The following is a 27,898-nucleotide window of genomic DNA, read 5'->3' on the forward strand; positions in this document are numbered from 1 at the left end:
GGAGAGAAATCGATCGTCAAGATTGAGCCTTTATTAACATGCAGAAGTAGAATAAAAAAAAAAAAGAATCTCTGTCAAAACAAATCGAAAGCAGGGAAAAAAGGAGGCGTCGCTGTTTCTTATCAAAGTCGAACACGAGGCGGTTATCAAGCTCCGCTTTGAAAAAAACAAAAAAAAACACACACTCGCCGTGGATACAGTCGTAACTTTGAAATCAGCCGGAGCCTGACAGACGAGTGCGACGCCGGGACGTCACGCGCGACTGCGATATATTCCCAGAATCTGACGTGAGTCGACACTACACAGAGCAGAGCTCGACGGGAGTTGAAGCGACTTAAGCATCAGTCGTGACATCACCGCATCAATCAGGCCCAGACATCGTGGCCTCCAGGAAAATGGTATTTTTATCCACTTTAAAAAGACGATAGAGCAGAAGATTTTTAACCAAACAAGTCCCGGAACGAGACCAGGAAGAGAAATGGTGTTTAGAAGTGATGCTTATTAAACGTTTCCTGTGCAGAAGAAACATCAACGTCTTTGATCCTCCTCGTATCACTGTAGTCGACTCTGTTTTTGTGGATTTCTGTGTGTTTATAAACTCATGAAAATGAAAGAAATGTGTGATTCTTTAAAACAGGGATCAAAACTGATCTGTTTTGAATGACATTTCAAAGTCATTGTCGTATAAAATCCTCGACTTGAACGTCATTTTGACCAAGAACAATTTCCTGATTCCCACCAAGATTTAGCAACTAATATATTTATTATCAGATATTATATCATATTATCAGAAATCATGTTTTTACTTTATAGTTTAAAGCACAAATACCACAAGCAATTGATACTATGATTCTGGAATTCTGCATTAGATCACTCAAGCGGGAGCCAAGGTCCCAAGCTGGCATGATCTCAAAATACGATTCATTTTCTCAACACATAAAGATCGGGAAACGGTTAAAAGTTCATTTTATTTTATTTTAAATGTAATGTAAGGTGAAGGAGATTTAAATGAATGCTAAACCTGCTAGCCTAGCTACATCGAAACACTTAGAAAATACTTATTATAATTATCTAAACTCTGTAAATATACAAATTAATAATAATTCTATGATCACTTCATCGAGATTTCCCACCCTCTCCCTCCATCACCCGGTCACAGCAGGGGGCCATCAAATCAGAGTCTGGTTCTGCTTGAGGTTTCTGCCTCTTAAAAGGAACTCTTTCATCACCACTGAGGCGTGTTGTTGATTTTTGGGACCAGTTTTTTGTCCTTTATTATTTAGTTTTATTGAAACTGTAAAATGTCTTTGGATTTCTTTCTTGTGATTTCATACTTTAAATGAAAAAAATAACCTTTTAGGATAAAAACATGTAATATTTTGAAATAAATCATGTCCGAAATGTTCACCTGCACTGTAAATAAAATCAATTTGGTCATGATTAAAGGAATATATTCATAAAGACTTGTGCCTAAGATTGTAACATAAACACTTTTTGAATGTTTTATGAGTCTTGGATGATTAAAGATGATTTTAAGAAAGCAGAAATGCTTTAATAAACTGACCCTTGTAGACATCTGGGCAGCACGTCAACCCTCCTGCTCAGACCAGACACCCACAAGTACATTTTCATTGCATGTTTTCCTGTCTCTCCTGACTGGAATGTTTCCAGGTTAAAGGGTTGTCGTAAAGGAAAAAAGCTCTTGTTGGAAAATAAAAAAGGGAGTAGCCCCATGCTAATTCTCAAAAGTATGACCTCAGTCGGACTTTAATGCCAATATATCTTTCTTTTTTTTTTTGTTGTTGTCAAACAATTCCCACCGAGAGTCAAACACGCCGTAAACGTTGCCATCAAACCCTCAAGTAAAACTATCCGGACTTCCGTTTTGAAATCTACCGTCATATAATCCGTGACGGAATTATCCGCTCTTCACAAGATGATATGAAGCTTCTGCTTCCTCCCTCCTCTGGCGATGTTGGATTCTCTCCGTCAGCAGCAGAGGAGGAGGAGAGGTCAGCAGAGAACATGATCCTGCAGCTGCTGAGCATGTTAAATAACGTACGCCGCGGATCTGGCCGGGCGTGCACACGCTCTCTGCAGAGCAGGGTGGAAGACTTTCTGATGATTCACAGTCCAAACAAGTGCTGGGATTGTTCAGTTTTTGGAGTCAATCTGATGCTAATCATGAGTCAAAAAAAATCAAGTCATCTGTATGTATTCAGTCATGATGACCAAACTAGGGTGGGATTTATTTTCGTGTACAAGAACAAACAGTTTCAAACATTTTTAAGGTAGGTGTGGTTATGGAAAGGGATCTGAAATCTAATCAAAGATTAACATTTTTAAATAATCTTTGTGACAAACCAGTTAGGAGATTTTTAAAAAATGGTAACAGACCTCTTTGAACTTCGCTCAATATCTTACGTCTTGTCATGTGAACATCTTGCTTCCATTTGTCCATCCAAATAACTCAAAAACGGATCAACAGATTAAAGATAAAACCTTTAGGTTTGTTAATATAAAAAAATCAAAACGCAGTTTAATTGAATCTTGGTGATGATCAGTAGTGCAATCTGGAGTCAGGAATGTTTTTGAAGGATTTGTTATCCACCTGTATGGCTTCTAACTGCTGCAGCTCCCATCTGAGCTGGAAAAAACTGACATAAACATATTAACCCTTGATCTTAGGGTCAAACAAACACATTTTTTTCCGGCCCACGGGTCACCTTGACCCTGAGATAACACATGGGTTAAAAATAATCAACTTATTAAATGTAATGACAAAACTGTCTCAGGGACTGTTTTAGTTTACTCATTTTTATTTGCCAACAATATTTTATTCTTTATTTCAGAATATTTACTGCAGTTCTGGACTTTTTTCTAGTTACCAGCAGAAAAACACAGCTGTGTTTAGCTTGTTATTATTTTTGGAATTACTCTTTGAATCCAATCCAGCAAGTGACGGGAAAGTTTCTATAACTCAAGTCGAAAAAAACGACGGACAATAAAACCCCCCGACGGCGACTACTTTGTGTCAAAATGATGAAACCACAAAGATAGACTTGTGCGTCAACTTACGGTCCCAGACTGCAGCCACATTAGCTGCGAGTCACCTTCTGATGAAGAGGACTCACATTGGAACTTCAGTGGGAGGTTATCCAATTAACATAATTTATAGACTGTGCGTCGATGACACACACCGGCGAGTCACAGCCAAGGTCGAGATGGAGGACATAACTCGAATTTCAGATTAAAAATAAGTCGTTATTGTGGATGTTTTCTCGTCTGGAGTTACCCCAGTGTGACGGATTGACCTTTTATTTCACACCGTTCGACACGTTCGCTCCCAAAATAATAAACACAACAACTACTGTTTGGGTGATTGTCGCCACATATTATCGGGGACCCCCGGAGGGCTATTACGGACTCATCGACGGGTTGGTGTTCGCCTTTAGGTGTGTCACACACCGAGACAAACACCAGGACCTACAGCCTACTCTCACACACACACACACACATGCTCCCCCGTCAATATTGGGTCCGTCTTATCTCCTAATTGGAAAAGCAGATAGACGAAAGGAAGGCAGAGTGAAAACACACCTGGTAATCAACTCCTGCTCAAAGACTAAAACCCATTTCACGGATCAATGTCTTCTTTTCTTTCCCACCTGTCTGCCGTGTGTGTGTGTGTGTGTGTGTGTGTGACCCCTCCTGTCAGTCTTGTGTCGAATCTGTCTGTCATTGCGATGTTCTAAAAGTCCTCAATACCAATATGTGCAGGTTGCTCTAGTGAAGCAGAAAAACCTGGAGTAAGACAGGAAAGGGGGGAAACTTGTTTATACCGGCCCGGGTCAAACTCTGACACGAATGTCGGGCTGTAAATCAGATCCACACTTGTCTGAGTTTCTGACGAAAAAAAGCAGTCGCAGTGCAACACTGGAGTTGTTTTTGCCTCCTTTAGAATAGAACTAATATCCATCAGAGGACTCACAAAAAAGGGTTGTCCATTTCCTACTAGGTGTCAAAATATTTGCTACACAATTGAGAAAATTAAGGGGTTTTAAGTGTGCCTTATAGTCCGAAGAATACGGTAAATGAAGTTATGTGATCTGTTATGTTGGCTATAATTAAGTTCCTGTGTTGTTCTCAGTATTATCTTGATCTTTAAAGTATGTACTTTTTTGAGTATTGTTTTGATTGTTTAAGCGCTTTGTGACCCTGGTCTGGAAAAGCGCTATATAAATAAAAATTACTTACTTACTTACCTATCTGAAGTGGATCTACTGGGATACATGCGTGTCTGATAACTACTGGAAGGGTTTTGCTGTAATAGAATTAGGAGGTGTTTGAATGAAGACAGAACCCTCTATTGGTTATACAGCGCAACTGCGTGTAACCAGTTGCAAATATACAGTATATATGTTTTTGCTTTTAAAATCCAAATCATATTTTTTCATCATAGTTATTGTTTATATTTCAATTAAGGGTGTATACTAATAAGTACAATTTTAATTCCCAATTAACATGCAAATAAGTCACTACGGTTGTTCATTTTAGTGTTGATATCAATCTTCCGCCCACTAGATGGCAGCATTCATTTCCTCCGCTGCAGTTAAAACCCCGCAATATCCTGATGATGACTGAGGACGAGGGGATACAGTTGATACAGTAAAGCTGATGTTTGGACATATTTTGTCTTTTTAGAAAATATACCCTTATTACTACAGTATTGCAATATATCGCAATGTAAATGTGCTATGTACCGTATTACCAGTATTTTGAGTGATGATTTAGTGCTCTGACCCTGACAAAGAAAGTGTTTTATTGGTCTATTGGTTAACTTTTTCTGGGACTGGTCAAATCAGCTTCATTTATTAACAAATGTATTGCGACTATACAATCACAGAAGCTATGTTTGTCAGGGTGGTTACATTAAACCAAAAAGTCAAAACAAAGTACAACAGATTTTAATGTTATATTTTAAAAGAATAACAAATTAAATGACTGCTTGTGCAGCTTTATCGCTCTCCGTAAAAAAAATGCTGATGGTGTGAGATTGGTGATACGCTAACACGGTTTAAACATGCTATCTTCTTTCATTAAGGTTAGGGAAGCTGCGAGACTCTTCAGGGTCAAGCTGCCATCACACTCGTATTACAAGCTAAACGTGTTACATTAGCTTTTTAAAGTAGGACAAGAGCATATAAATGATACATGAGATCACAGGAGTGAAGCAATATAGTGTAAGCTTTTTAAAGAGACTTAATATGATATCTTAAAGTCATGTTGGTAATTTTAAAAGGTTTCATAGTGGTACTTTTAGATTGAAGATTAAACATCAAGTGTTTTTGTCCCTCAATCCGACATAAGTTACAAATTAGTTACTCTGGTAAAAAAAGGTGGAATGATAAGAAAAATACCAAAAATACAGTCGGATTTTTCCCACATTCTTTTCATATCAATGCAAATATACAAATTAAACATTTAGAGATATTAATCCATAAAAAAAACTTTCAAGCCTGGACTTTCATATTTTCTTGTAACTGGTTTGGTAACGCTTTGATAGTTCCTGACCTTGAACTGAATCCATCTAATAATGTATTTATGACTTTACGCATTGTTTTGAGTGTTAAAAAAACTTGTAAAACATCCACTGCAACGATTACCAGTCTTGTCTCACTAAATCACAGTTTTAAAGCCTGTGCATCTTTTGACACAAGAAAATCTGGTCTGTGTTTGGAGGGGTCCTACTTCATGCCCCCTAAACCCCATTAGATTTCATTGTTTGATTTGTATTTTCTAGATACATATGTCGTTTGAAGGCAAATTCTTTGTAACACCTGCTGTCTTATTGTTGCATTTCAACAAACACATCCGTGGGAAGCGTCTTAATAGGCTTGTTAGACCACAACACTGCGCTCAAAAGATCTCGGACATTCTTACGGAGAGCAGCTGTTCTAAAAAGAGCGGAGTTATCAGTGGAGATAGAGGAAGTGACAATATGACTAATGAGTTCCAGGGGAGGGAAGGGAGACTCACCCTTCAAGCCGAACATCAGGCAGGGAGCGATTCAGTGCGATCATCTCAGAAGCCATGAGGTTGAACTGGTTGATCTTAAACATTTCCTTCATCTTCTCCTGGTTCTCCTTCGGGATCACCACCGGCTTCCCCCCCTCGCCGGGTCCGTCCCGCTGCCTGGCCAGAACGTCTGAAGAAAACGCGGTCATTAAAAAAAAAAAAAAACGACAACTCATCTGCGATGCATCCGAGAACGTACCGTCTCTCCCGGGCAGGCCTCGCTCCTTCTTGTCGTCGCACTTGTTGCACTCGCTGAAGTAGAGCAGGATGAACATGTCCAGCATCACCCACACCAGGGAGGTGGCCAGGACCACCTTGCAGTACGCAAACCTCCGCATTCTGTGAACGTGAGATCCAGGTTAGTGCTTATCTATTCACATCACATTCACGTATGTGTATTGTCAAGAATGTGGTGATACGATATGCATCATGATACATGGGCAATGATACGATATATTGCAATACTGTAGTAACAAGGATATACTTATAGTTTCGTCCGAGTACTTGACTCTGGTGTTGCAGAGTTTACAGACCACATGACTCTTGACGAAGTCGTAACTGCTTTAATATGTTTTGAAACCAAAATATGTCCAAACATCAGCTTTAAAAGATGCTGGGATTTACTGTATCCTCTTGTCCCCAGTCATCGCCAGGATCTTGTGGGATTTATTGTTCCTTTAGCTGCGGAGGACGTTATGACTGCTGCCATCTAGAGGCCGGATTTAGAAATGTAATATTTTATTTACACACTTAATAGAAATAGACCAACAAAAAAAAAATCTATACATATATTTTACATTTTAATAGAGTGCTGTTGAATATCATACAGTATCTTTAATTTAAGTCAATATTTTCTTACATTTTTCATTTATATTTTTATTATCTCTGAAATTTGTTTGATGAAGGAGAACACACGATGTTTGACTCGTATATTCGACAACCATATCTCTGTAAAATGAAATCATCTAAAAAAATGAAAACACCTTAAACGTCACCATATCAACATTAACATTAATTATCGATATTGTGATTTTGAATGCAACTCTATTTGGTAATTTGGTATACCATGTATAGCAGGCCAAACTAAATATTTGATATAATCAACATACAGTATAACACTGCTTTCTCATCAGGTCTGTACATTGATGATGATGATGATAAAATATATTTACTTAAATTCGGACTGGAACGTACAACATATAAATATATATATTGAATAGATTCCAGTGCAAAAATCTAAATAAAACTGGCTCTACTATTGAAATATAAACATATTTTTTGCACTTTTCAATACAAGCAAAAAAGCACAAGTTTACCAGCACAAGCATTACTTTATTTTTATGTATTTATTATTTTTTTAAACGCACATTGGTGAAGAATGAAAGTGAAACCTTGTCTGCGGATTCAATCTGAAACTCATCAGAGATTCATTTTATTTTTATCTCATACTTTCTACGCCCCTTCACTTCCTTTCCTTTACTTCCGCGCTCAGCCCCTCCATCTGTCCTTCCACCTGTCTGTCTCTACCACGCCATCGCGCACAAACACCGGAATTAAAATCCAACGGTAAGGAGCGCCAGTGAATGTCAAAACAGTTGACTATAGGTCTGGCATGGTAAAGCAGACTTGTGTCTATACCTCCTCTTCAAATAAAGAGGGAGGGACATTAAAATTCCTCTACTCTTGCTTCCCTACGCAGCATCTCTGACTCCATGATCCCCGAGGTTGCGGCAGGAGGGAGAAAATTAATTTGGCAACGGTGATTTCTCTCACGCAGCCGAGAGACAAGGAGGTGTTAGTGCGTCGCTAACTCAGCTTTGCTTCGTTTAGCTTTGCTTAGTAACGACGATGACTGCAGAAAAATGCACTTGAGCCGCTCCTTCATTTTGCCGCCGATGGCTTATTACCGGGTAGATACGTGGGAAGAAGGAGAAAGTTGTGTCCTTTGGAGTCAATATTTCCTCAGGCGAAACCAACCAAAATAATTGATTAACGTTCAATCCGGTTTTACACTTAATAATATTTCCCCTAGCCCTGAGAATCAAATATAAACACACGGTTACTGCAATTGAATCCGTGTTGATACTACTGATTCTAACACACTGGTGGAACCGACAGGCCTGGGCAGTCGAATTTCTAAAGGGGCCGCATCACACTGTTAAACACATTGAAAACTCAAGGCTCGGGGGCCAAAATTTAATTTTATGTGGCCCGCCAAATGGTTTGCTCAAAGCAGATAAATGTTAATTTTGTGACCTATAAAAGGTGTTTAAGATAAGATAAAAAAAACAAGATTATTTTTGTCCAAATTTGCACATAGACTTCCAATATGAAGGAAAGGAATTAAAACAACATTATAAGAGTTACTTCCTGTAACTAAAACTTTGGTGAAAATACATAACAAAATTGCCCACAACTTAAATTGTTGAAATATTTTTGCCATTTTGAGAAATTTAGTTCGACACCCGTCTTAAACTGTCACCGTTTTGGGCCTCTAACTGGTGAGGAAACAAAAACAAACCTAAGTATCAAGTACAAAAAAACATTTATTGGGTACTATATGCAAGTATAAACCTTAACTTAACTAACTATTGATCCGTGTGCACTTAGTTCTTTGCACTTAGTCCTCCTGTCGACTGTTTTTTGTCAACTATAGCTGTAGTTATACACTAATCTCACGATACAATTCAATACTATATATTCTGCATGTATGTATTTCAATACACTTGAATAATACATTTAGGGGAAACTGAATTTTAGTGACATTTTGTGATGGAATTAACAAACATTTCATTAAAAAAATATATATATACATATACATTTTATTTTACAAACACTTTATTAAAATATGAGCCATTAAAATACTATGAATTATACGTCAAATTTGTTTGGAAATCCCCATCCCCAAGGAAAAAGCAATACAGTGCTGTTGCGTATCGATATAGTAACGTGAAAAAAAGATCTATATATAGACGTCAGTGTATTGATTTTGTCTCACACCCTAACTGGGACCCTCATTTACAAAAAGGAATTTTCTCAAAGGATCAATAAAGTTCTATCTATCTTTCCAAGTGAAATTCTGTCATGACAATATGACAAAAAGACTTTTAATTGTGTAAAACAATGAATTAAACTAATAATATATATTTACAAATAAGTACTAGCGAGGAGAAGGCCTAGGTCTGGTCTCTTGTGAGCCGAAAATAGTTAAACAATTTGAAAACTGTCCTACACGATTTAACGACTACGTTATCAATATGGATGTGATCAGAGGTCAAAGGTTAATTAGCAGCCATCGGTGTAAAAAAGGTCAACTAATTAACTTCAATTTGACTCTCCGACGTGGACGGCGAGAGATTAGAGGTGCATCGATCCCACCATTGTGTGTGTTCATCAACAAATGTCATCTCATCAGCGCCCGTCAATCATACGACACCACATACAGAAACATCTTCACAGAACCACCGACGATCCCCTCGCCATTGAGGGATGATCACGTCTGGGGATCTCGTGCCATGGAAGCCACTAACTTAATCGTGGTTTCCCGCTTCGGTCTCAACCGTCTCCTTCTATTCGGAGTGAAGACGCATCGGGTCGGAGTTGGCTGCAGATCCTGTTTGGGAGACACCGGTCGCCCACCACGGTAAACCCACTTTAACATTTATCCCCTTAATCTTGTTACATGAAGCACGACACGGAGTTCAGGGTCGTTCACGAGAATAAAAGCAGAATTGATCAGTATTACTACAAGCGATCAAGAAGACTTCCTGCATCCGTATAATCTTTATTTTGCTTTGAATGTTCACTTTAAAGATGGGGAATTCCAGACTAACGTATAGCACTTAATCCCTATTTAAGTTGATGAATACATGTGCCTCCTGCTGTGAACGTCCAGGCTCATCTTCATTAGTGCAGAGACGCCAACTGATCCGAGGAGGATTGAACGAGCCGTCAAGACACAAACAGTCGAGACGGATCGCCACCGTTTAACCATAGAAGACTCGGTTATGAGAGGAGTTTCACAATTATTGAGTCTAGTTCTAGTTCTGGTTTCCTCTTAGATGTTCCTCTTTATCAGGAATGTTAGTTTCTATTACAGAATAGGTTTAAGAAAGGGCAGGTGTGGACAGTTACATTTCACATTATGATCTGACCAAGAAAACGTTTAACTTCAATTGTAAAACCCAAAAATATTTATACAAAGGCATATAATACATATGGATTTCGTCGTTTATTATCAATTTTAGAACAACTTTATTGAAATGAATGAAATAATAACAGAGCGACTGAAATAACTGTATATGTCGATGTGATATAAAGGGACTTTTTTCTAAAACTTTTGCTACAATCCGACATGCAGGACAGGAAATACTTTGATTAAAAAGTACTTAAAAGAGAAAAAAAAGGAACATTTAGAGTTAAACAAGTAAAAGAATGAATTAACTAATATCTTCCTTTTAATTCATTACATGATCATCTGATCCGAGGCTAAAATATAACTGTGGCCCTTTGGCTGCTTTTCTGTGGCCCTCACTGAGTCAATATAAATACTGTAAAACTGAAAATGTAGTAATAGTTATGTTTTGTCAACTTATGTATAACTGTAACTGTAACTGTATAACTGTAATTATATATATATATAATTACAGTTATACATAAGTTGTATATATATATATATATATATAAATATATATATATAAATGTAAAAATACAGATTGGAATCCAGTAGGATCTGGAATCCTACTGGTACAGATTGGAATCCTACTTCTGAACTGGGATCTGAATATTGGAATTCCAATCTGTCCTAGGAGGATTCCAGATTCTACTAGTGAATTCCAATCTCTACTAGAAGAGATTGGAATTCTACTACTGGATTGGGATCTGAATATTGGAATTCCAATCCGTCCTCGGACAAATGGGAATTCTACCAGGACAATCTGCAATTCTAATAGAATAAATTCGGATTACAATAAATACAATCAATTTTGTACGAGTACAGATTGGAATTCCAAGGATTCCAGATCCTACTGGATTCCAATCTGTACTGTGACATACATATATATATATATATATATATATATATATATACACACAATCTATTACTGTGCATCTAAAGTATATCATGAATTATTTTCCTCTTTTCCAATGCTTTTAATTTCTGAATTTCTTGGTCCCTCAGAAAGTAATTTAAAGAATATTGTAGATTTAGTCTAGAACAATTTACCTTTCTTTATGTCATTGATTTTTTTTCATGTTGCTTAATTTTTATTGTTTTGTTTATTTCCCCCTAGTTATACAAACACTTAATATTGTCTTTCCAGCAGTCACAGAACACAGTGTGTCCGCTGAACAAAGTGAATTTCTCACCCCTGCTCTAAACTTTGCTATATATATCATCCTGTAAACAAAACAACCTCTGTTCTCATCATGTATTGGATTGTTAGCAGGGATGAAAAGGACATGTTTGGAGGTGCAAGCTCATGTCAAGGGTGTCATGTGGAGAACTTAAAAATCATTGTGGTCTTTGATGGGCAGCCGGTGTAGCTGCTGAAGAAGAAGAATGGATGGTTGATGTGCCCAATAAATCCTGTTCACGCCTCTTATTCTCCCGCGGCTGCCGCTCTGGTGACTGCGCGTGTCATTGTTGATACCTTGGGATGAATTATGGAACGATTTTCTATTTCCAGCTGCACCATCCAGCTCCGTCCACACTTCAAATGAACCATCAACGAAAGTAAAAATGGATTGTTTTGTCTTGGATTGTTTCTTTGGTTGCTCAATATTGTTGACATGTGTGGTCGTATCGGGAAAAGCATCGACACAAATCAAGGTTTGTTGGTCGCAAACTAAAGAATCAGGCTTCGTGCCTTCACTTGTATTTATTTTTACATCTACGAGAAGAAGAAGATAAGACCAATCTTGCCGGCACAACCCTGATGCAAAGAAATCAGTGAACAAACACGACAAGTAGACACAAGCACATGAAGTTGATTTTGGAAGAATTTGGAGAATTTAAAATATCCGATCTGCATAAGGAAGTGCTGATCCCTCGGACAATGTTTGCACCATACCAAGTAAAAAAAAGTAACCTGTGGTCGAACCTTTGGACCAGTTTAATATCGGAGGTATTTTCACCGACCAGCCATCAGATAAAAACAACAAAAACAAAATGGCTTGACTGGTTAAGTCTATAATAAGACATCAAACCATAACGCTATATAAGAGTTTGTATTTTTGTAACTATAACACATTTTTTAATAAACTTTACCGAAATAGAATCCTAACATGTCAATAGTCACATGCTTATACTACTTTGAAAGTGGTTTTATTTCGAAAATAAGACCAGATTTTCTCCAGACACTTGATATAATCAATAAAACAGAAATTATAAATGTATGTTTTTTTCTTTCTGTGTGAGCCGGTACCAGTACCTGGGCCACTGTTGTATAAAGTCAGACATATTGTTCTCTTAGTGTTACCAGTTTTGACTCAACAGATGGATAATTGTAGAAAAAGGTAACGTGAAGAAAGAAAAACATGGAAAAATTACATGTACAAGACACATTTTTTACAGAAACATAGCTTGAAGTATCGGCTTCTAGCTTCAATATTTAAACAAAGTAACTCATTTTTTTAACGCATTTCTCTCCTGTTTCTGAGAGATAATATTTTCTACTTGGAGTTTTCTAAACCAAAGCCGTCAGAACCTTTTAAAAGTTAGACGCAATTCATGTGTTTGAAATTCAGTCGGTGTAGCGCAGGTTTTTTTGATAAACTTAAAAAAGTAATTTTCTAAACCAAGTGACCAAAATATGCTAAATTGAAACGCTTATTGAATATGACAGCACAAGTGTTCTCAAAGCAAGGTTATCCTCCACGAAAAAAGCCTTCAAAGTAATGCTTGACTTTATGCAAAACCGCTGAATTGTTTTGACTTCTAAAGAGAGAAAGATTTCTGTTGCCAACAGAAATGTAGTCGATGCTGCACATGGAAATTCTACGCATCGACTGACTTTAGTCACGTAGCAGGATCTGGAGGAGGAGGAGGAGACCTGATTCAAAACTGGTTCGGAGGATAATTTATTCCGATAGGATGATATGCTTAAATGAATGTTGACTAAACACAAGCCCTCGCCTTCCCTCACAGCCCACTCGTTGTACTTCTAATCATGCGTGGCAGCGGACACCTCAGGTCTTCTCTTCTGAGATCACGGAAGCCTGCGGCGCCGCTTCGGAGTGCATGTGTCGCATGTGTAAATGTGTGTCAGCCCCGTGGTCACGTGACTCTCGTCGGCGTTTGAAGTCTTATCCGAAACACTCCACGTTTCTCTGGTCGTCATTGTCGAGGGGAGATCGCTCGCTCGCCGCCGTTGCCGTGATTATGTCTTCACTCTGAAAGCCGTTGCCATCACAACTTCCCCTGCGTGTACACAATATCCTCCTTCACATCCTTCTCTGTCTCTTTTCATATCCTCTTCCTCCTCTCCACCTCTTTTAGAAATCACTTTTTTCCCCGCAGATGGAGGCAGACGCTTCGCGGGCTCGCTCTCCTAACGTTTCATGATTGGGAGCAAGAGGCCTCGTCTTCAGGGGGATTTTTTTAGCTCGTGGAAAAATTAAGAACGAAGGATTTTTTGCCTGTGAGAAGTGTTTGTTTGGCGTTAGCATCAAGTTGGTGCTTCGTGTTTATTTGATGTGTTTGCACTCAAAAAAAAAGAAGAAAAAAGACCCACTTAATCTCTGAACTCTTCTTAATGACTTGTGTGAAAATGTACGATGCCGTTTGAAGTCTCATCTGTTGGAAAAATCAAAAAAAAGAAATTGGAGCATCTCAGGTCTGGAGGCTGTCCTCGGGTCATGTGGGCTTAATAAGAACAACAGTTTCCAAGACAACTGATCGGAGAAATGATTAAACAGTTGTAACGCCACAACTGGAGCAGAACAAGGCTGCGGCTAATATTAGGGAAGTGAAACAGAACAAAGAGACTCGATGATCTTTCGTTGATGCCCTGAGCTGAAGACTCAGATTCTTCTTGTGGCATTTGAACGTTTGTTGTGCTGCACTGAAGGCTTGAAACCCAAGAAGGGTCCAAATTGAAATTTTCAGGAATTCATAAAAAGCTCAACTGGTCGATTGCAATGAAATGTATATCTTTTTTTTTGTCTAAACCAGAGACGGAAGTCACTTGTTTCAGTAAAAAAAAAGGGTTTTGTTTAAATCAAACGCCTTAAACCAATTAAGGAATTAAGATCATCAAATTTCACCTTTTGATTATACAGTATATTAAAACAAAATGGCCCATATCCACAGTTAAAACACACAAAATAACTAAACTTAAACCAAATTCTTATCAAATACATGCAATAAAAAAAACTGCTGAAAGACCCTGCAGCAAAGTAACTGTAAATCATTTTTTTAAATCAATATTAGAAACACCAATGAGCGATTCTATAAACTATTTGAAGCCTTAAGTTTAGCAACTATTACATTATTATGACATCTTGTGTTCTCCATAGCATAACATCCCTGCAGGTCATTTGTTCTAATAATAATGTCCAACTTTATCAAAGGAATTCCTGAACTTCCAGAAGAACCATCATTATTATTATTCTTCACATCTTATTTGTATACATTTATTTTCCTTTCACCTTATTTGTGAACATGAAGACAGCTGTAAACACATGTATCCGGCTTGTACATGAGATTATATTGTATTACTATTATTATATTTACTTTTCAACTCATTTTGCTCTTTAAAAAGTTTATAAAAACACTTTGGGAAGTGGATGATGAATGGTAAGAAGAGTGAGCGTGTTATAAAGTACGCCTTAATGATATGTAGGAACAGGTTTTAAGTATAAAAAGATGTTTATGTTGAATAAAAATTACAAGAAGAAAACTACAATAATGTTCATTTTTGAAATATAATATATTGTTTTTGAGAATTGAAATTGTAAATAAGCAAGATATATAAATATAATATAAAATAAGATGCCAATTCAACATTTTTCTCTACGGGTTGTAAAAAGAACAACCTTGAGAAAAAATGCATATTTACTGCCTGTAAATTGAGTGAGAGGTTCTTTTAAATCCCCCAAAGATAATATATCCTGGATAATAATGTACAACATCTACACATCTCAGGCTATAAGTCAATGATCTATATGTGGTTACAAACCAGCAACAACTTGCATCTTTAACTTTAATAATTGTCATTATTATAAGAAGCTATTGACACTTGTCTTAAGAATAGAACTTTTAAATTGGAAAAATTAAACTTGGACTGGAGGAAAAATAAAACGAGAGAGAGAGAGAGAAAAGGAGGGGAACAGTAAAAGTGTCCAGGGCAGCAGAAAACTTTCTGTCTGCAATTGATCATCAATTCCAAGCCCGACAAGAACCGACAGTAGAATTTAACATTCATCTCTGGGGTATTTTGCCCAAAATCAATACGTATTAGTTTCATATTGTGCTTTTGAAAAGGAAAAAACCAAATTCAAACGTGACAATTAGAAAAAAAAAAAAAATGTATCAGAGGGTTCCCAGAGTGACGACCTTGTTAATTCGCTAATCGGAGAAATTGACAACCGTTGCCGACCGTTTTGATCTGGAGTGTTCGTGTCAATGTGTCTGGCGAGCGTCCACACGTCGGCTGCCCTCAAAGCCAACCCTCGCTAATGAAGCTACTACTGCTAGACCAGGCAGAAATAATGTGCGAGCAGCATGACTACGTGCAGTTCGCTCCACAATATTTACTCAAACGATGCCGTGCCTCCGAGTGGAACATGAAAACAATCGGCTTTACAAATCCCTCGCTCGGTATTTTGTACCCATTTACTTGAACGGTTGACTTTCTCCGTCCCTGAATCCAGGTGGAAGTTTTGGCAGCCGGAGATCGCGCCGCGGGGTCAACGAGAAGATTGTACAGGAGACGGAGAAAGGAGCTAGCAGGTCGTCTCATTTCCCAACGGGCACGTTCAACCTTTGCTCCTATCGTTCGTGATATCGTTCAAAAGCGGCAGAGATGGAGAGATGATAACGAAAAAAAAACAAACCCGGATGCCAAGAGCGAGAGCCTCCGTTGCCAAAAACAATGTTTAAAAGACACTCGCAGATCCGTCTGGAAATACTTTGACGACTTCTGATGACTGCATTTAAGCACTAATGTGGGAGCTGTTAACGTTTGTGTTGCTTGATTATAGTTCATAATAACTAGGTTTTCTTAGGTTTTGGCAAACGCACCATTTGCTCGGACTGCTTGGAGGAAAAGACACTCTTGGATGTCTTTGGTTCGTTTCTAGCATGAGTTTAAAGCCTATTTATTTTTAGTTTCAAACTCAAGTTTCCCCACTATTTGAAATAACATGAAGGAATCAACCATGAAGTAAAAGTTGAAATAATAGTTCCTGGCATCTAAAAAAAAAAGGTGTAATCTGTGAAGGTCATACCTGTGAAAGTGACTAATGGGTCTCTGGTCAGATGTGATTGGGGTCTCCACCAGCAGAGGGGGCGGAGCCGCAGAGATCCCACTTTCCTGGTCGGCCGTCACTCGAACATGCTCCCTGTAGGGACAAAGAAAGTAATCGTTTAAAAAATATATGAATAAAATAAAATTAAAAATAATCAAAGGTGTTAGTGGTATGGGCAATAATCGATCATGATACAGGGGCAACGATACTATATTCTGATACTGTAGGAACAAGGATATAGTTGTAGTATTGTCGAGTACTTGACTCTGGTGTTGCAGAATTTACAGACCACATGACTCTTGATGAAGTCGTAACTGATTTCATTTGTTTTCAAACCAAAATATGTCCAAACATCAGCTTTAAAAGCTGCTGGAGTCGACGGTATCCTCTCGTCCTCAGTCATCGCCAGAATCTTTTTAGTATTGTCAAGTACTTGACTCTAGTGCTGCAGAATCTACAGACCCCATGACTCTTGACGAAGTTGTAACTGCTTTCATTTGTTTTTAAAAACAAAAATATTGTCAAGCTTTAAAAGCTGCTGGTGTCAACAGTATCCTCTTGTCCTCAGCCATCGCCTGGATCGCATGGGTTTTCTCTGATAAACGGCGGAAGATGTAATGACTCCATCCAAAGGGTGGGAGTTCTATCATGACACAAAAATGAACAAACGGCATGAATACTTGCTTGTTAATTGTAAACGTATCAATTTTAGTAATGTTGAAGTATTGTACTTCTATATTTAAGTAAAACAATCTTTTCTTACAAACTGGAAGCCCTCTTAGTCGACGGAGAAAAGAAGATTTTCTGGTCCACCCTTCATTAACTTTTATTTAATTGCACTTTTGTAGGCACGAGCAAACACTCGTTCATCATTACTTTAAGGGAACTCTGAAGTCTCTTGATTATAATTTAATACTTTTCTCGCGCGATAAATCATTCAGCCCGTTTCAACGCTTTCTCCGAGGTCAAACTGAGACCAAGAGAGTCGGCTTTTTGCCCGAGTAAGTACGATGTGTCTCGTCTCGAACGGATGAAGTGATTGACAACTGACACAGCCAAATGAAAAAAAAAAAAAATAGCGGAAAGAATAAAGGGTTGACGTGACTCAGTACGTCTTCGCGCTCGCTGGCCTAGATTCGTCGCGACTCATCGTTGTCGTGCGTCTTCTTCATGTGCGTGAGTCGTCGTCGGAATATGTTTCAAAACACAAGCCATATCATGAATCTTCTCTCGGCCCACACATTCCTGCACTGGTGAGCGTGAGGGGGCCGTGCTGCACTGCAGGTATGTTTCACCATGTGTAGGGCCACCAAAAGGTTTCTGCCCGACTCCTCCTGTGTGACTCATCGATTCTCCCCCACCTATTCTTTTTTTCTTTCTTTTTATTCCATCTGCACATTCACACCGTGAACTAACTTTACTTCTAATTGACTTGGAATCTAATTTCAATGCTCGATGAAGCCACTAATGAAGAGGCCGGCGCGAGTTAACTACTTAACCATCATAATTATGGAAGAAAAAATACATTTAAAATACACTTTAATTCAAATAACAGTGGGAAAATTAGATACACTCTTTTGACTCTCAAAGTCAAAATGATAAGAGCAGAGAGTAGAAAAGACCCATTAGAAGAGTTTTAAATTGAGATGTACAAGTGGCATAAACAGTAGTATGTTTAAGTAGTAGTATGGGTGCAAGAAAATGTCAATATACCTTATTATTACATTACATTTTTTTTTAAACATAAGAAAAAACATTTTGAAACATTTTTTTTCAAAACATACTGTATTAATTAGTAAAAAAAAAAAGGTTTTCTTTTCATTGTGCTGATGACTGAGGACAAGAGGATACAGTCGACTCCAGCATCTTTTAATTCTGAATGTTTGGACATATTTTGGTTTGAAAACAAATGAAAGCAGTTACGACTTTGTCATGAGTCATGTGGTCTGTAAATACTAGAACACCAGAGTCAAGTACTCGACAATACTACAAATAATACAACAAATATCCTGTTTTCCCTTCAGTACTACAACAGGTCGTATCGTTGCCACCACATTGTGATACAAAAACATCCGTAGCAACCAGATTGAAAAGTAACATAGATTTTTGTTGCCTCAATTTAGTTTTTGTACCATTTTATTTGATATTTGTCTGAAACAAAAAACCATCAAGATGTATAAAAATATAGATTGTGACAGTAAAACATCAGTTTTACTCTTATTTCAAGTCTCTGTTGTTGACGTCGGTAATCTTGTCTTATCTTTTTGTGTCTTATCTTAAACGTTCGTATTGTTATCGGTCAACCATGTGAACATTAATCACTTTAGATTTTATTGATCAATTGAAAAGTCATTTTGTTGCCATAAATTACCGATAACATCTTCTGATTCGACACCAACTACTCGTGGTAAGCGCTGAACATGTGTCGACTATGTTCTCCTTCAGGTTCTTTTTCCGCGGATTCCGAGTGATCAGGGACAGGAGGAGGACTGGATCTCGGAGACGACACAAGTCATTACAGATGCTGTTTGAACTCCACAGCCCCTTTGATGGTGTCGCAATGTTTCACATCAGTACTTTCCCTGGTGTTCCTTCGCCCGAATCAATACAGAAAACAGAGATGACGGCAACTGAGATGGTATTGCTTAAGTGTTTACTAGAGTTCTCTGGTGCAGTGCGGTCAATTTGATTCATTCGTTAATGCACACTCGGCGGGTTTTTTTTGTGGTTTACTTGTGCATTTTGTTGTTAAGATAAAACTCTAATGCATTAAATAAGAGATAATAAGAATATGGTGATCCCGACCTAGGAAAATATCCTTACATTTTCATGTATCCCTGGTTGATCAAATATATGTCCTGTAAATAATCCATCTATTAAATTACTTTTGAATAAAAGTATTTGCTCAAAGTAAATGTATGTTCACTTTGTGACCTATAAAGATGTTTCAGTGTATAAGATATAAGATAAGCAACAAAGATTACTGATTTCTAAAATTATACAGACACTTCCAATAAGAGTAAAACTGTTTTTTTAAACAAATAAACTGGTTATGAAGAAGATAACAAACACAAAGATAAAGACAACATTATAAGAGTCATACTTCCTGTTGGAGAAAGTTGGGCCCACGACTCTTCTTAACCTCAATTATTCGAGGGGCTAAAATGTTTTCGCAACGGCTACGTCGTCATTTTTATCTGCCAAACCGTGACGGTGACTGATGCGTCAATATGGCCGTGGACATTAACAACACTTCATCTTCTTAAGATAAGACGCATCATTATGTGGCGTCATCTTATAATCAATCTTAAGAGTCAACTGACACACTTAAGGGAGTCTTAGGTCTTTTGTCGATACACACAACAAGCTCGCTTAATTTTCATGCATTCAAATCTCACGTCAAAGAACACAGTGATTTAAAGAGATTCTTTTGGGGATTTTTTGTCTTAGAAAGTGACTCAGACAGTAAAGTATTCATGGTGGATAGAATGCCAACATCTCATATTAGTAACGTTAGTTTTCATCCTTTTTTTTTTATAAACCCTCGTCTTTCAAAAGATCAATCATCGTCGCACATTAAAACAAGTTGAGACGAGAGAAAACACACTTGTGTACGACCAAGAAACAGATCATCAGCTTTGTATCTCATTTAATATGACTGACTTTTTCTCAAAATGTCAGGAGATTCAAAAAATATTTTAACTGTTATGTACTTTTTATGACACCAATTTCACACTAGAAGCAGATAAAAGGGAAGGGCGTTGACATCCCACCCCTGACTATGACCGTCAGAACCGAACACTCCCTGTTATTACGCCACAAAGTCCGACTCTTGATCTTAGTCGTCGTTTTTCTCACCCAAGTCGGAAGATTACTCATCGAAAACGATGGTCACGGCTTTGGCAAACCTCCGAGATTAAAGCATCTTATTCATACCAAAGCGGTGTGTCTTTTTCAAGTTGACAAGTCAACCTTTGCTCGGAACCATTTGCAGCGAGGTGTTAGCGAAGCTAAACCAAAAGAGTCGAATCATAACCACACAATACCTCCGGCTCAGTGGGAACAAGCCGTGACTAACCAGCCACGGCCGAGCATTAAACCCAAGTGTTCCGCTCTCTCTCAAGGGACGGGAGAAGGAGCTACAAAAAAGGGATGGATTGAGGTATTGCTTTCCCTGTGATAGACTGCTAGAGTGTGTGTGTGTTTGTGTGGGTGTGTGTGTGTGTGTGTGCGAATGTGTAAGCCAGCTTGGTTCTCAGCCAGGGTGTTATGTGAATCTCTGGCGTATGCTGCAACAGAGGGAGTGCAAAGATGACATCTTAGCAACAACAAACTGTGCCAACTGCACCTCATGCCCGTCTTCAAGCCGTTCTATCACAAAACTCCTGCACTCATCAAACAACCCCGGTGACCCGAGGGAGAGAAGAACCGAGACCCTGTCGGTTCCCCAGTGCTCTATAAATGTTAGTCTTTTTTTATAAATATATATCTGGTGCTGTTACAATTCCAGCACTCACTGACTGCTTTGCCAAGGTTATATATAACTTAATATCACAATATTTCTTCACTATATCCGGCAATATTCAAGTGCTCTGTATTGTTCAATTTTTTGTAGTTCTTTTATGGTTTACAATTCAATTAAGAATGAATAAAACCAAATAATTAAATACTTATTACCAATTAACATGCAAATGGTCACGACATTTGTTCATTTTTGTGCTACTTTAAAACTAACAGCGGGAAGACGGCAGCAGTCATTACAGCCTACGTGCCAAATTAACAATTAAATCGGGCGAGATCTCGGTGATGACTCAGGACGAGAGGATACAGTCGACTCCAGCCGCTTTAAGCGTTTAAAGCACATTTTGGTTTAAAAAAAATGTAATGAAAGAATTAAATAATTTTTTTTTTTTGAATGATAGTTCTATAATAATAAAAAATTCAGTAAGGTTTGTTAAAAAAAAAGTTTTTTTTGTTACAATTACCATGCAAATATTCAAAGCGTTGTACAAGAAGTCAGTCATTATGTTTTCAGCAGCTAAAATGACTGAGGACGAGAGGATACAGTCGACCAGTAACTTTTAAAGCCAATGTTTGGACATATTTTGTATTCAAAACAAATTAAAGTAATTACGACTTCAACAAGAGTCATGTGGTCTTTTAATTCTGCAGCACCAGAGTAAAATACTTTAGACAATACTACAATTATATCCTTGTTACTACAGCATGTCCATAGATCATATTGTTGGCACTTTTTTGTTAAACATATTGTATTGCCAGATTCTTGCTAATAACAACTTCTATTGCCAAGGTTACGTTCATTCCTTACATGTATAAAAATTTCAATAATACTATAAATGTAATTTATAATAAACTTAAAGCATAAAAGTGTATAAACACCTCACAAGAGAGCTAAAAAATATTTTTTTGAGAGATTTCCATGGGAGGACTGGAATGCCAGGAATAGCACAAGAAGAAATGAGGTAAGAAGGAGTTCACCCGAACTCCCAATGTGCACCACTTGATGAAAACACTTGTAACAGGTTTTTTGTTTTCCCTGGCGCAATAAGGAAATGCACATAGACGTCACTCTGGATATACTGCGAGCACTCTGGAGCGAGGCGAGCCCGTAGAAGGTACAAAACAGGGACAAGATGTGATAGGACAGATGGAAGAAGAGTGTTTCAGAGGGACGGATAACTGCTTCCTGTTTACGGAGAGCACAGGAAACAGCAGCGGGGCACAAGACCAGTGTTAACAGGCATGACTGGGGTGATAAAACAAACACACACAGGGACACAACTTCGCTGCTCTTTGTCCCGAGTGCTTTCACGGAACAGATTTAGCCCAGAATTCCCATTTATCCGTGTGTCTTTGTGACATCTGGAGACTTTTGATTTGTTCTTTGGTCTCGTATCTCCCCTGCTGTCGCAGGCCCTGTGGCCCTTTTAACAGGATGAGGCTTAAAGTGCGTGCATGCCTGCAGCTGTGCGCTCCGGCGCTCCCGGCAACATTCCCGGTCGAGGGCAGACTTCCTAGCGAGTCGATGCTGACGTGTGATGCCAGAACTGCAGAATTGGTATTGAAGAAAGAAACACCGATTGGTACATTGAAATCGATGCTGTGTAATAATGCGTGGTGTACTATTAAAAAAAAATCGTGTCACACACAAATATTCTGTGTTAAGATGAGACACAACATATTGACAAATTGATTAAATCAAATATTACATTTCAATAAACTTTACACCGACACTGTCCCCCTAATATTCATTTTAATGCATTGATAAACTTGGCCTATTTACATGAAAAACACACAAAAAAAAAAACGTTTTGATGATACTGTGTTGATATTAAAACAGCAATGTATCATATACAACAACTTCATGTACTCGGTCAATACTACTTTAATATACTGTTCCTAAAACATTGCAATATATTGTATCGTTGTCTCTGCATTGCTATACACATTGTACACCAGATACTTGCCAATACACGTTGGGAAATGGAAAATAAAAACCACAACGAGAAAATGATGATGTTACAAATTCCATTCAAAGGTCAGAATCCTGCAGGCTCTGACTCTGAACTCGAAGGAAACTTGACTTGATAGAATAAATAAAATACATACATTTCCACGTCACCCATTGTTTTAGGGGTTGCTATAAAAGACTGCTATAAAATAGTTTTGACTTGTCATGGTTGCCATCGCCTAGTCATTGAATAATATTTTTTTTAATTTGATGGTGTGTCGTTTTCATAAATAAATTAGCTCCTTCGCCAAGTTGAGAAAATTACAAACCCTGACGGATGCACTGTAGCCGTCTGGTTCTGTAGGTTTTAAGAGAGCTTTTTCTCAACCCTCCAGAATGAAGTCTAAGTTTTTTTTTGCATAACTCAAAATGCTTGGCAGGCTCACTTGGCAACTCACTCCTTAGACAGACGGCTCCCTGGACAGCACTTTGTTATTGTTCCGGAGCTAATATGTCACTTAGAGACTTCAATCACACCTAAATATACAATAGTATTTTAATTCATGCGTTAAATCTCCAAATTAATCTCGTTTCAAGATCATTTATAGCTGCTTAGAAGCAGGACTCGTGTCGGGAAACAAAAATGTAACAAGAGACGAAGATCCACAATTAACCAGTTTGTTCCAAACTCTGTACCCCCAGAGGAACATGAGGGACACAATGGTCTCGGCTCTCAGTTGGTAAAAACACTTTACCGGCGAATGCCGACCAAATGAAAGCCTGTTTTGATTCTGTTGGCAGGCCTCTTCACACACAGTGCTATCAGAACGATTAAACCCACCACCTGGATTTTCATTTTAATGGCTGCTTTTCTTGTAAACATTTTTTTCTCATGGGAAAGCAGGTTTTTCAGAAACCAGGGAGGTAAACTAAAATACTGCCAAATGCATTCATTTACAATGTAACTTTCAATTATAATATTTATATTTTACTCTATAACAAACACGAGATGTATTGTCAAGAATCTAGCGATACCATACCCTTCACGATACAGGGACAATGATACCGTGATGTATTGCAATACTGTAGTAACAAGGATATATTTGTAGTATTGTCGAGTACTTGACTCTGGTGTTGCAGAATTTACACATGACTGTTGACGAAGTCGTAACTGCTTTCATTTGTTTTGAAACCAAAATATGTTCAAACATCAGCTTTAAAAGCTGCTGGAGTTGACTGTATCCTCTCGTCCTTAGTCATCAACAGATTTCTCACAGGATTGATTTAGTTCCTTTAGCTGCTGAGAACTAATGACTGACTTCCTTCAAGCAGATGAACGTTTAATGGTAATGCTTTGAATATTTGCATGTTAATTATAACTGATTTTATTTTAAACAATCCTTATTGAACTCTTAACTATCATTTTAACTACGTTAAAAAAACAAAACTAAAAAAACTAAAGATTAAAACACTGTGCTGTCAAATATTGATGTAGTATTGTGAAAATAAATTGATAAGTCTCCGTATTAACAACACCATTAATATACAATTCTGTTTTTTGGGTTTTTATTCAGGATTCTGTCCTTTTTTTTTTTAGATTGAAAAGTGAAACTCCTGACGCCAAAACCCCAAGAAACAGTTGCAGTTCATTCCTCTTAGCTGTGTAACTTGAAGTGGAAATATGTCTGTGACCTTAGCTCGCACATTTTCATGGAAAGCGTCTCCCCGAAGCTGAAGTTAAGAGAGAATAACTTCCACCGCAGCCGCTCTGACCCACATCCTCGCCTCTGGCAGCTTACACAACAAGAAAACACGAGACACCCACACACATTCCAAATCCCGGGATACTTGAGCACACGAGATTTGTGACTTGGCAAAATGCAATTTTAGATGGCTTAGTGACCACGCCATGGCACTCCATGTCATGGCAACAATGTGACCGCTGTTCTCGGCTCTGCTGTTGATTCTGGGTGTATCATCGTGACATGAGTCAAATAACTTCTCCCCTGGAAGTCTGCAGACGCTCTGAGGACATTTGGGGAAGTTGGAGACGACAGTGAACTTTGGCAGGTCAAACGTTTCCCGTCACATTTAACTGTGGATTTATTTAAAAATTTCACTCCTGCTTAACATCAGGTTGATGTTACGTTAAAGCTACAATATTTTCATATTGTTTAATTCTTCTTACATGAAGATGTGGCCCTTTTACGTGGCCCATGGTTTGCTAAAAATCCACGTACACGAATGTTCATATAGATCTAGAAAGATAGCAGTGTTTTAGTAAAGATAAAAAAATAAACAACATTTATTTAGACTTGCAAATTAAACATTGCTTTACCCCTCTCGACAGCCCTTTGGTGACCTAAACAGCTCCCTCATTGCTTTGCCGCCCAGCCAACCAATCACAGTTGTTGATCACTTCGACATAGCAACATAGAAGTACAATTTTAAAACGGTATCATAGGCAGTCAGCCGTCACTAAATAGAGGAGTAGGAAAGGCATCATGGGAGTTGACCTTTTTTGTTGCTGTTTAAATAAATCATCTGGTTATAACAGTGTGAACAAAAATAACTTGATGTTGGATCTATGTGTACATTTAGTTTAGCATCAATATATATTAATATTTCTGGACTTTTGTGGAATGAAATACATTTTATTGCTTTACATAAACACTGCCAAAATAACAAGTTTTCTTCCAAAAATATTTAGATACTCGTGTTTTTCTCATCTGGCCTAATTTGGGTCTTTAAGTTTCCATATCTCTTCACTCTACATTTAACACATATCTTACATTAAATATTCTGTAATGATGTAGCTTTCAGGCAAAACGTTGTTCAATTTGATTCATCACAGACTATAAAAGCTAATTACAAAAATGTCTTATCTTCAGTTAATTAACGGCATCCATTCACGATCAGAAAAGACAGGAAAGTACGAAGAGAAACCACAAGTTTGTCCCTTAAAGGACTCTCTCGCTTCACGACCTGGTGTGTCTTACTTCATATGACAAATGATTGTTATTCCAGTGGGTTTTTATTCGTCGACGACCTCCAGCCCTCGTTGCATCAGCTCGCATTTAAGCATGAGAGAATGTGGGCAAAGATCAGACTCTATAAATCTCAGCTCCGGATTCTCAGACAGAAATCGTTAAATTGCTAACCGAGGAACAAGTTAGTCATCTGACTGGGCAGGCAAAAAAGTGGAAATGGCTTCCCGGAGAATGAGCGTAGCAGGGAGCATTAAATTGCTCTTCAACTTTAGATCATGGGAAACAGAACAGAACAGCGGTTGTGTCATCGCTTTTCCCGAAGACGGGGAAAAAAAAGAGACTTGTGCAGTCGGGGGAAAAGCGGCGTTCCCTAGACAAGCCAGTGGTCACACTTTTGAGAAAGAAAAAAAAAGGGGCACGACGAAGGAAATTCCGAAGCAGGTTTTTTTTTGAACAGCTGGTGTTGCCACTCGCTATTTTAAGTAACCAAAGAAAATGTCAAGAGCAAAAGCCGCTTATCCAGATTAGCAGATGATGAATTATTTCATAAACAAATCGGATTTTAGAGTCAAATATTTATGGTAAAACAACATTTTAAGACCAGAAAAAAAAGGTGCTAGTAATGAAATAAAGAACTAAAAACAGTTTCCGAACAGAGGCATGCCCCCGGAAACCCCGGGGCGGTCTTTTCTTTCTTTTTTTTTTTTTACACACTCCAAATATATCATCAAACACTCGAGGTGTTTTGTCACACATCACGCCTCCGATTACAGAACCCTGGCAGACATTGACATCAGGAAAAAACAAAAAACGCGCCAATTCGACAGCTTTGTCAGCTTCAACGTAAACGGCTCAATTACAGTTACGGTGATGACAAGATGTTTAAATAAATGAAAAAAAGGACCAGAAACATGTCTTTTCCCGGTCTGAACGCTCCAGTTGTTAGCAATTGATAGTTTCGGTAAGAAAAACATTTCCACCACTTTTTAAACAAGACTTTTTAAACATTTACTGGTGTTTAATTTGAAGGAACTCTTGGTTCATCAAAACAAACTTCTTCTAAAGGCCTGTGGGACTAAAGTCATTTTATGTGTTTATATGGATAAAGGTAAAAATAGATTATTGTTTTTTTAAATATCCTCACCTATAACGAGGCCAAGGTTTATTATAGGATAAGAAACAGAGATTATGGACAATCATACAGAGCATTGAAAAACAGTCAAACTGATGTAGAGAATTTTGATTTGTTTGGATGAAAGAAAACAAACACAAAGATAGTAAGGACAGCACCAGCCTCTAAGAATGAAAACACAATTCTAAGAGCAGACTCATACATCCTGTTTAGAACTGGGTACTTTCCCAAAACTGGTTCAAATAACTTCATTTCGAGTGAAATTTTCACTCCAAACCATTTTCTTGCAGAAAAAATAAATAAATCGTTTCTAGTTATAAGTTTTTCTTCAGTAGAATCCAAACATTTTAAAGTTACCATAGAAGAAGTTCGAAGCCCTAGTCCTGTTACAGAAAGAATTGTAAATATAGATTTAATTTTTGTACGATTTTTCGTCCATTGCACTTTGTTCTTGGTAATTAATGGGTGTACATTTATAGATGTATTGACACTACACGGTCACTGAAGGAATGTTTATAAAGGTCCAGCTGATTTTTCACAAGTCAGAAAATTAAGCAATGGGGGGCCTCCTTTTTCGGTGGGCCGCTTAAAGTGATGGTTCACCCAAAATTCACCAAAATGTACATCCATTTTAACAAAGTAACCAAGTGCCCAGGAACCAACTTCCCCCCAAAAGACACTTAAAAACATCCATATGCCTCCATACTGGTTGTATGTAATGTCAATCTTGTATTGAAGCCCTGATGAGAAGAATTG

The 27,898-nt window shown here is 37.9% G+C and overlaps 1 protein-coding gene across 2 annotated transcripts in view; it reads right to left on the reverse strand.

Annotated features, from left to right (window-relative positions):
• Positions 1-27,898, reverse strand: part of galnt1 (UDP-N-acetyl-alpha-D-galactosamine:polypeptide N-acetylgalactosaminyltransferase 1) — a 55,247-nt gene that overhangs the window by 14,059 nt on the left and 13,290 nt on the right. Inside the window, exons 2-4 of one of the 2 annotated variants that reach the window (XM_087812458.1) lie at positions 16,528-16,641; positions 6,278-6,417; positions 6,040-6,208 (exon numbers count right to left, since the gene is read on the reverse strand). In XM_087812458.1, the coding sequence (XP_087668584.1) occupies positions 6,040-6,208; positions 6,278-6,416 (308 nt within the window). In that variant the 5' untranslated portion in view covers position 6,417; positions 16,528-16,641. Of the gene's footprint in view, positions 1-6,039; positions 6,418-16,527; positions 16,642-27,898 lie in introns of both variants that reach the window. The other variant, XM_087812457.1, reaches the window with a different exon arrangement.

This window comes from Callionymus lyra, chromosome 17, assembly GCF_982586985.1.
Source record: "Callionymus lyra chromosome 17, fCalLyr1.hap1.1, whole genome shotgun sequence".
Taxonomy (NCBI): Eukaryota; Metazoa; Chordata; class Actinopteri; order Syngnathiformes; family Callionymidae; genus Callionymus; species Callionymus lyra.